This window comes from Uloborus diversus, chromosome 2 (assembly GCF_026930045.1).
Source record: "Uloborus diversus isolate 005 chromosome 2, Udiv.v.3.1, whole genome shotgun sequence".
Lineage (NCBI taxonomy): Eukaryota > Metazoa > Arthropoda > Arachnida > Araneae > Uloboridae > Uloborus > Uloborus diversus.
Window position 1 is genome coordinate 80958102 of NC_072732.1, and position 11388 is coordinate 80969489.

Below are 11388 nucleotides of genomic sequence, written 5' to 3' on the forward strand. Positions count from 1 at the left end.
GCTTCATGATTTTCAATTATAGTATAGGGCTATTTAGATCTGAACTGAAACTAATGATGTGATAGTTTGAGTTCAGACTTTTTGCTCATATATACTGAGACTAGGATTGCTTTCTTCAGATTTAGATGAGATCGCTTGCCGCAAAGAATTTATACAGAAAACAGAAACCGACTATCACCGAATAATGCAGAAAAACTTCTGTTTGTAATGAAAAATCTAAAATATTCCCCAGCATTGATAAATAAAGATTCTTAAGTGTATATTGCATGAAATGAAGCATAATTCTAACTGTCATATTCAACGCCGATCTTAACTTGAGTTCATTGGAAATTTTAGAATGTTGAATAAAGTAATAATTGCTTTTCCCAGAATAATTATTTTAACTAAGACTTTCAACTGATATTTAGCATTTAAAATAGACGGTGAATATAGCAGTGAGAAATAACAGCTATAAGTTATGACAGGATTTCACTGGATAGTATCTCTTCTCAAGACTCTTTGGAAGCGCAAATAAGGTTTCATTCCGTAAAGAGTGACTGTTGTTTTGACAAATACAATTAAATTACTGGTTTCCAATCTGAAGGACACACCTCTCCAGGGAGACCAAGATTATTTCAGGCCCAGTAGCAGAAACTTTCTATCCAGTCTGCGACACTATTTTGGGAAGTTGAAAATAATCTGCAGCATTATTATTAATTTTGTTTTCATAAAATACACAAGTCCCTTGAAAGGTCAAGTTTCAGATATGTTCCAACTGGCCAGTGGCCACTAGGCACGAAAAACTTGGTAGCCCCCACCGTCGCCGAGTTTTAAAGTATAAAAAGGGGGGGGGGGTCACTACTTTTATTCAATTCATATTTATTTGAATGTGGAAAATTCAAGTTAAAATAGGTTTTTGATTTTTGTTTTACAAAAAATGAATAAATAAATTAGTGAATGAGAAATTGGCAGGAAACTGCATTTTAGATGAATGTTTTAGTTTATAGCAGAGCTTCCAAAGCAATGAGGATCAAATACAATTGTGCAGATAATAATTCATTTCTCATGAAAAAAATTTAAAAAAAAAACCTGGTTTATTGTACATTTTATGTTACCTTCAATAGTTTGTACTGAAGTAAACTGATCAAAACTTGATCCAATTCTTTTTTTGGGAACTTAGGCAAGTAATAGTCTCCTATATTCCCATCTTGCGAATGACCAAACATGGCATCTATGCGAAAAATTCAATGATTATAAATAGATTTTTTAATTTGTAAAGTAGTAATAGAGAGAGATTCAGAATCCTTGAAATAGTCAGTTTTTAGCACATATGCCTCTAAAACAATGAATATAGGATAATATTGTCAAGATCAAGTTTTGCAATTTTCAAGACAATAATTAAGAATTATCCAAACAAAATGGCACATTTTGTACAATTTTCAACAGCATGAATTACAATAAACATCCAATTCTATTTATGAAAAAGTAGGCACTTAAAGAGTCTTGCGTACCAACATCTTGGGAATGACCAAACAAGCGACTACGCCAGAAACTAAGATCTTAATTTCTAAACTTGTTGCTAAAAATAATTTAAAAATAAAAACCCTCATGAAACTACACTTAAGTTTAAACGTTTTTAGCGCTTTTGCGTCCAAAGCAATGAGGATAAGGTTAAATTTTTAATATAAAACTTTTCATTTCTCAAGAAAACTATTTAAAAAAAATCCAAAGAAAAAAAATTGCTGCACATTTTAAGTCATTTTTATTAGTTTGCAGTTAAATGAAACATCCAATTCTCCTTTGTTTTGGAAAATGTAGGCACTTAAGCATCTTATCTACTTTGATCTTATGAATGACCAAATATGGCGACTATGTTTCTAGCTGAAATGCTGAAGCATTTATCGCTTTTCCGGTGAAAAAACGAACTCTGAACGATCTTTTTGCCAAGTTGTATTTATTTTTTTCTTTTATTTATTAATTTTTTTTTCTTGTTTTTTTGGGTAAAATTATCTGCAAGCCGCTGAAAAATCTGCGACGCACGTCTCGCAGTTTCTGCTACCGGGATTTAAGAGGACTCATCAGACAGAAATTTTCTAGCTTTCGGAAGAGAGAGAGAGAAAGCTGAAGCGTTTTTCTTCCCCCTCTACGTGGAGCGGCTGACAGGTTTTGGGGGACGTCTTCCCCTCTATGCTGTCAACGCTCAAAATTTATTTGCAGGGGTAGAGGGTCAGTGTGTAGTATTGGTTGACCACATACAATTTTTGCATTGACTCTTTTAGCGCATTTTAGTTTCGACCGAAATCTTCTACACAATCGGTGTTTTGTGCCTAACTTTCCTTTCCTTATGCACTGAAACTCGAAATTTTGTTAATTTTATATTCGTTATTTTTTTTTTTTAATTTGATTTATTAAAATGCTTTCACATGCTGCTTTTTATGCACAAGAAGGATATGCAGTAGGATCATTAACATTTCGCTTTCCTTCGAAATGCAGCATTATCAATCTGCAAATCAAAAGCATTCGCAGGATTGATAAAACAAATTATGAATTACGTTGCGATTCGAATTTGCCGCTCTTGTTCATCAAATATTACAGCATCATTACCGTCCAGCACCAGGCAAATGGGCGCGAAATTCCTGCGATCTGGCTGAACTCACCAAAATGAAACAATTATTCAAAATTTGAGGAATGTGCCAAAACAGGGCCCCCCACCCCCTCCCAATTTTAAAGAAACTACTTTGACTTGAAATGATATTTTCGAATAAAAGCAAAGCTGTTACTTTTGAAAACAGTTTTATTCCAGTATTATTTTAATCTTTTGCAATCTATATTCTGTAGCATTTGATCTATTCCTGCCAAGTGACTACATGCTTGGCGAGTATGCTTTTGATAAGCCATAACAGGTTATCTTTCCTTCTAGGAGTGACTGGAGGGATGTTACCTTATCTCATGGTAAAGATTGCACTCTCTGGTACACCAATGGTTCTAAGATGAATGAAAGGACTGGGGCTGGGGCATTTTGTCCCGGTGATGGTATTGAATATTCCTGTCCTCTGGGCAAGTTTACTTCTGTTTTTCAGGCTGAAATTTATGCTATCCTGGTGTGTTGTGGTATTTGCCTGAGTCGTGGCTATAGAGACTGTTGTGTTCATATATGCTCTGATAGTCAGGCTGCCTTAAATGCACTTAAGAAGGTTGTTATGACATCCCACATCGTTTGGGAGTGCTAGAATTTGCTCTGCAATCTTGCAAAGCTGAACAAGGTTACCCTTTGCTGGGTACCTGGAGTGCAAGGAAATGAAAAGGCCGACTATCTTGCTCGGAATGGTTCCAATATCCCTTTTGTTGCCCCTGAGCCAGCAATTGGGATTTCGAAAAATCTTATTAGAACTGCTGTTTTTCATATTTTTGGTAAAAAAACAGTATAATAACTGGCGCAACCTTGATGGACAGCGGCAGGCGAAAGAACTTAATAGAGGTTGCCCTAGTATTAGGGCAAAGGAGCTTTTAAGTCTGAATAGCAACAGCGTCAGAAGAGCTATCGGCCTCCTTACTGGTCACTGTACCTTGAAGCGGCATCTTACTATTATGGGCGTGTCTGATGACCCAATTTGTAGAGGCTGTCACTTTCATGAGGAAACTGTTGCACATATTCTGTGTGATTGTGATACCTTTTCTGCCTATAGGTTTGAACACCTTGGCCGCCACTTACTTGATCCTTGGGAAATCTATTATATTCCCATTAAATGCCTGCTAATCTTTGCTACGGCTACTGGTCCTATTTAAGATTTTTGTTTGGGGTTTAGTACAATAGACCTCTGGTCGCAGTGCTTGGCTCTGCTGAGCCTCCCTCTCCTTCATTTCATTTCATTTATTTCATTTGATCTATTTCAGCCTTTGCTTCACATTTTAAAAGTCGATTATGAAAATTACGTTTAAGAACTTCATTTTGGCCGCTGCGACACCATCATTAACTTTCTAACCAGAAGTCAGTAAATTTAATAATCAATTAAATTTATCCTGATTTAATTAAACACACTGGTATGATAAATTATAAATTCATTTGTAGAAACGTGAATCTAAATAAAAGTAACGGAAAAAGAATGATGATTATGAAAAGTTTTCTGCATTAATTTCCATATTTGTCAAGCTCTATGGGGATGAATCCTTAACTCCCCCCCCCCCCCCCACGCCACCTCTCGATGCGAATTATCAGGGAACGTATTTTTCGGACTTGAAACATACTGTTTTAATTCATAGGGTAAATTTTAGAATTAGCAAAGTGTTCGAAAAAAAAATCAAATTTGTTTCTGAAGTTTTTTAATCAAAGATTGCAGTCTTGAATCATTACTTACCCTTTTTTTTTTCAATGTCCTTTTTTTCTCTTTTCGAATTTGTGTGTAGTAGTTGATTTATCTATGTTTTTAAGAGCAAGAGTTTTGAATAAATTTCAGGTTTTCTTTTCAGATTTTTTGTTTACGCTAAATGTTTCACGAAAAGAATACTAATGAATCGGAACAGTGTAAAAGTTATACCGTAAGAACAGTGGCACCCAACCTGCGGCTCGAGGGGCACATACAATCTGTGAAGTTGATACGTGTGGCCTGTGGTCTTCTTTAAACTCAACAAATCGAAAAGCAGGTTTAATGAGAACATCAAAAATTGAGCTAAATATTCAGAATTGGTTTCTGATTCTTTTTTCCTCATTTTTACATGCTATTTAAAAAAATGTGGAACATTTTCAAATTTTAGTTATGTTCTGAACCGCGAGAAAAATTTTAATGTGAGGTGCGGTCTCAAGTAGAAAACGGTTTGGCACCACTGCCATAAGAGATTCAAAAATAATCAAAAATATTTTTTATTACAGTATGAAGTATGAGTTTAATAATTTTATTTCAGGAAACACTTCGGAAAACAATCGCAAAAAAATGTCCCCTGTGGCCCAAGCTCGCTTATTATAACCCCAGTTTATTACGTTTTATCTGCAATCTTAGAAGTTTGAATTTTGAAAGTTTGGAAAGTTTTATGTATTTGCCATGAAATGAAATTACATACCTTTCCTAGCATCCGTTTTATTTCTACCTACATTCGCAGCATAAGATGGAAAAACGCAGAACTTCGAGGCTGTTAAGCTACCTCTCTCTAAATGTTAAAATTATGAGAAATATTGCAAGAGCACCGTTTTTTCGCAAACTCGTGCTGCCGTTATTTTCTCGTTTACTTTCTCTCTCTCCCCCCCCTCCCATATTTCTATTCTAGCAAGTGTTAGATTGAATGACATTGGAATTTAGTTATTAAGTTTTTTTCAAAAATTCAGGAATGGTTACTCATCGGTGTTTCAAACCAGCTTGAAATCCCCCCCCCCCCAGCAATTCTTTCTAAAATTCCCATTTTCATTAAAACCTTCAAAATCCCTGATAGTTCCCGTGTAACCTAGTATGTGGATGCCCTTTGCTGTGGCGTAAACATTTCATCGCATCAGCAATCACTCTCAATCGGTGATTCAGATTCAACTCTAATACATTTTAAGAGCGCACATAATTTTCATTTATGCATGTTAAGTCAAACACTCAATTTTTCTTTTTTAAGTAAAAACTGAAAGAAAGTAATCGAATTTCTTTCCGTCTCGACCTCCGTCTCGGAAATTTTGTCCAAGACGGAAATCCGTCCTGAGACGGAAGGTCTTGCACCCATGAAGCACATACATATGCATTTTTTTATGTTATTTACTAATTCAATGAAAAAAGAAGTAATAGACAAATCGCGATAATATATACCCTTGGGTTTAAAAACATTGAGTTACATATCTCTTTTCGCACAGTCCTTAAATTCCAATAACACTCGAAAAGCAAACAAAAATGATAAGGGTAAGTTTAAATTTTCTTCTAGGTATATTCAAATATTCTTTCCTTTTTATATGATATAATAATTAAAAATATATATATAGTTACATCGTGACGAAATTAATTAAAAATTATTTAATGGTTGAGTTCAATTTTATTCCTTTGAGAGAAGCACGTAAACTCTAAATCTCCCCCCCCCCCTCAAAGCATTGCAACTGCATTTAAATCATGATTTAAATACTTTTAAAGCTTAAATTTTGTGTTTATATACACAATTTTACAAAAAAAAAACACAATTATTTATTAAAAATTAAGCAAAATTAAAATTATTTAAGAGCGTCATTTTTACCAGGTTTTTTCCTCGCAATTCTCAAGCGAAGAAAAAACCGCTTTCCAGACAGCTATTTAGGACAGTCGATCAGTAGACAGCAGGTGGAGAAGAAACACGCCCACAAGTGGAGTGCTGACCGTTTCCCCGAAAAGGCCATAAATCACTTGAGTAGAGGCGAATCTCGTACCTTCGTAAAGGGGGATGGAAATTTTTAGTTTGTGAATTGGAATAGGCTCACCATTTATTTGATTACTGTTGTTCTATTAAAGCTATCGAAAATATTTTAACATCTTTAGAAAGCTGAGATTATACGCTATGCTTCTATTTTTTTAAAAATCCGAATATTCCTCCTGGTTCGTCAAAAATTCACCTTTTCTCAAAGTTCAACTTCAAGTTTGTATAAAAAAATTTTGAATTATTTTATTGAAAAACCGCAAAAATAGAAGCACTCTATAGTAATCACAGATTAAATCAAAAAAAGAAAAGTTTGAAAATCTCAATTTCCCGATGAGCTATCGTAAGAATGAGAAGACATTCTGCTCCGTAGGTTAACATAGGGATTCGAAAACCGAGAATCTGTCTGATGCGGCCTCTTAAGGGAGGTACACCATTCTTACTAAAATTTTTCAACAAAAAACATTGCTGTAAATAAGAATCAGAAAAATGTTATCATTATGGTAGAGTGAAACCTGCGTAAGTTGACCACTTGCGGTGCACTACTTTAGAGGTCAACTCATAGAGATTGAATTATATGGCATAGATCTAATTCTGTGCCCGAAAACAGCGGTCAACTTAGACAGGATGTCAACTTACAAGGGTAGTCAACTTTACAGGTTTTACTGCATTTAAGTTTGAAAACTTGAGTTTCAGAACTCGAACTCAGAACAGAAATGTCTTTTTAATCTTAATATATACAAATCAAATCAACGCCCAGCCAATACCGCTGAAGCCTCAGACTTGAAATTTAGCAGGCATGTTCACATGATTACGAAAGTATCCATTAAGAAAGGATTTTTTCGAAATATCAATTAGTTCGGGAGAAAATAATTAAAACCCCTTAATATCTGTGAAATTAAAACCTGTCATTGAAATTTAAATCCCTTATTTTTAGAGGCTTTACTGCATTCAAATCATTATTCAGTACTTTATTTCAACTTTTGGTCGATAGAGAATTTTAAATTTGATATTGTTTTTGTTTCTCACGTGATTCTTCGAGGCTTTTCTCAAGTCAAATAATAATGTTTCTGTCTTTTGCTTTCTTTTCTTCAAAACTAGAAACGAAGTTTTTAAGCACATCATCACAGGCGGACTATCCTTTTGAATTTAGAAGAGTGCAGTTTCCTGTAAAAGTTTGCTTTGCAATAACCGTTAATAAGTCACAAGGACAGACATTTAAAGTAGCAGGAATCAATTTAAGAGAAGACTTTTTTTTCAAACACGGCCAAATTTATGTAGCTTGCACTAAAGTCAGTTCACTAAGCAGCTTAATAATTTAGCACCAGAAAAAAAAACTAAAAATGTTGTATACAAAGAAGTTCTTACTTAAACATAGGTATAACAATAAAATATGGATGGCCTGTGTTTGAAAAGATAATCAATACTTGAAAAGGATCGTTAATAACAGTTAAAGATCGGTTAAGGACAAGGTCATATATATAAGGAGTCCAGGGGCCCCGAGATCCTCCCAAAATTGAAAAATTTTTAGGTAATAAGTAGTTATTACTGGGGATTTTGGAAACTAAGTGCACCAAGCACTGTTATTCCCTGCTAATTCCATTACCCGAGCAATGCCGGGTACGGGAATGCTAGTAACATATAGTTTGAGAAGATTTGGACTTAAAAACAAACCCCACCCATCATTGTTTTCCTTATATTTTATACTTTAAAAATGTATTTTCCTTTAAGTTTGTATAGTTTGCTAATTGTCGTAATTATTTTGGTGTAGTGCATAAAACTACTTTATATTAAACATGGTATTATTTTTGAGTTATCAATTACATTGAAACACCAGAATAACATTTATAAAATTAATTGTTATGGAAGTTGAAGGGGGAGATTGCCACACATAAAATTGGGTCACAGGTATAAAACGTTTGGAAACCACAGAATGAAACTGTCAGAAAATAAATTATCACTAACAGAACATGCAATTTCCTAACAATATAACTGAGGAGAGAAGTGAAAAAAGGGGTTATGTATTAAAGGGAAAAAAGGGGTATTTGTTTACATTTTGTGATGGGAGAGTGAGAAAACAGGGTTATGTGACATTTGTGTACATTTTGTGATGAGGGCAGTAAAAGAACAGGGTAATGTGACATTTGTTTACATGTTGAGAAGATCATGCAGAATATGTTACACTGAAGAGGCGAGTAGAAGAGCTTTATGTGACTTTTGGTAAAATTTTGAATATGCTTCATAAATAGTACCATGGAAGTAACAAGTAACATTCAATGTCACACTTCCAATATGGAAGTAATACATAAAATCGTAGCATATTATGTCACATAACCTCTTTCATTTATCCCTCCACTAGTTAGTGCAGAGGATAGTTGCAAAAAAAAAAAAAAAAAAAAAAAAAACAAAGATTTGAATTGAAACTCATTTTTCTAATGGACTAATACGATTCAACTATGGGCAGAAAATCCAAAACGAGGAAAACGAAACAGCGCTTGATTATGTTATACACGACTGTGGAATTTTGGTATTCAATTTAAACATTTTTAAATATTGAATTCAAGAACGTCCCACTGTTATGCAATTGTTGATAAACTCAAATAAATTTTAGTGCAAAAAGAAGCAACGAAACACAAAAATTACACTACCAACATACACAAATATATTTTACATAAAATAGAAAAACAAACCTAGTTTTAAGGCGTAACTTCTTCAACAGAAGTAGACAGATTCTACTAAATTCAGAGCGAAATATAACAGAAAAATGTTTCTAAGTTAATCTTTAAGTGGAGAAAATAGAATAAATTTATGCAGTAATTTTTTCTCAAGAATATCATTCAGGCCATAGCAACCACAACTTCCTGCTTAAGAGTGCAATCAAGCTAAGTGAAATTTTGGATAGGCTTGGCACACGGTCTAATAAGGCGTCAAGTAGTTTACAAGCACACTTTTTTAGCGGTGATTTTATTCATTTTTACCTGTTATCTAATTCTTCATCAAGAATATCCATGTGGACGGTGGTAAATATTTTGAATTTGCCAGGAAGTAATGTGGTCTGATCACGGGGCCAAACAACAGGTCATGTGAGTCGCGAACATGAACATGTGACAATATGGCGCTTTAGTACTTCGTTCGATATTGATGCGTTTTTAATGTTCATGCGCTTTTTTAAGTTTACAAGTGAGCATCCTCAAAATACGCAGTGAGATTAGCAACGAACAAGAATAAAACATCTTGAGACGTAACATTACATTTCATACACAATAATACATAATGCTTAACGAACCTGTAGGAACTCTTTGATTTTTTTTTTACGAATTCATTTCGTGAAGTTGACTATGAAGGAAGATATTATTCCTTATCATAGAGAAACATTTAAGCAAAAGCGCCACAGTGTAAGGCGGAGAAATAGGTCAACTAAACCGTATCTCGTCAGTCAAGAGGTGGCGCTGGTAACGACAGCTGGGAAAGGAAAATAACTATAGATAGCGCTATAAACGAAACCAGCTTGTCTGTTACTATGTTCTGCTCTGATTCTGCTACGATATTAAACTAGCAATGAATCATTACTTTTCTATTTGGTTTTAGTGATAATCTTGCCTTGTTTTCATATTTTATGTTTGGTTTGTGAGGATATGTTTCTTTATTCATTGATTTCTTTAGTTGGTATTTGTTACACAGCCATTATTTTGCTCTTTACTATTTACAAATATTTCATATATTTTTCCATTTCTAAAGTTAACTTTGATTTATAATAGTCTACTATCTTCCTTTTGTCACTGCTTACGTTCGACGAGCACGACCGGTAGCTACCGGTTGGTTGATTACGTGACTACAATGAAGTCAGCGGTTACTAACCGGTCGTTGACAAACCAATGCTTCATTGAACGCTTTCGGTTGATCACCGGTTACTTGCACACGGTCTAGGAAGATTGGGCGCCGCAGATTGGGTGCCGGGAACTTTGGGCGCCGAGCATTTTGAGCGCTGGGAACTTTGGGGGCGCCGAGCACTTTGGGTGCCGGGAACTTTGGGCGCCGAGCATATTGTACCAAGTATTCCCGGGGCCTAAGATGCTCGGCGCCCAATGTTCCCGGCGGCGAATTTTGAAACGCTCTCAATGCTTACGTTACGGTAGCTACCGGTTAGTTAACCACGTGACAGCTAATGATCACGTGCTCCAATCAGCTGCTTAGAATGGTAACCGGTTGATCATAGAACGCTGGGGTTAGTAACCGGTCGACCGGGGCCGTGGTAGCCTGATCGATAAGGCATTGGACTCGGGGCCGGAGGGCCTCGGGTTCGATCCTTGCTGGTCGAAGACCCACCGTCGTCATTAAAGGGGACTGGGCGACGTTAAATATGCTCGTGGTCTCAATGTCCTCCAAGTGAAACGATACCTCTGGGGGGTGCTAGCACCAGGTAGCTATTAGCTCTTGGACTAGTTCTAAATTCTCATTAACTGCTCGATCCGGTGATAGTGCTGCCATCTATCGGTATATAAAAATAATGGAGGCAAGGCACTTAGTATGCAGCCCTCGAAATAAATGCAGTTGAAGTCAGTTGTGACTCTGAATCGAATCGAATCGAACCGGTCGACCGGTGAGGTTCGTCGAACGCAAGGAATGCTTGCGTTCGCCGAGCTCAACAGGTAGCTACCGGTTAATCGATCACGTGACATCTAATCATCACGTGCTTCATATTAATACGGTAACCGGTTGATGATAGAACGCAGCGGTTAGCAACTGGTTACTCAGTGGTCGACCGGTTAGGATCGCCGAACAAAACCAATTACAGTACATTGGCGAAATGAGAAATAAAAACGAGCGCGTTCTATTAAACAGCATGGTAACCTGGATACATTATAGCAACCCCGAGTAAAAACTCGACGTTAAATCCCAGTTATCACAAATTTGCCATTTCAACTGCGCTTGCGCGCAGACTTTGCTGATTTCGAAACTCTTGCTCAAACTAATGAAAAACATTTAAATTTGTTAATATGAGATAAGTACAGATAAAAATTAGAAATTACAAAGCTGTCTTTGATTTAGTTTTTACGCCTC

General features: G+C 35.7%; 1 protein-coding gene across 3 annotated transcripts in view; it reads right to left on the minus strand.

The window, feature by feature from the left end:
• LOC129235254 (upstream stimulatory factor 2-like) overlaps positions 1-9471 on the minus strand; it is a 59265-nt gene extending 49794 nt beyond the window's left edge. For all 3 annotated transcript variants that reach the window (XM_054868966.1, XM_054868964.1, XM_054868965.1), the window contains exon 1: positions 9306-9471. In XM_054868966.1, the coding sequence (XP_054724941.1) occupies positions 9306-9337 (32 nt within the window). In that variant the 5' untranslated portion in view covers positions 9338-9471. The remainder of the gene's footprint in view (positions 1-9305) is intronic.
• Between the last annotated feature and the right edge of the window lie 1917 nt (positions 9472-11388).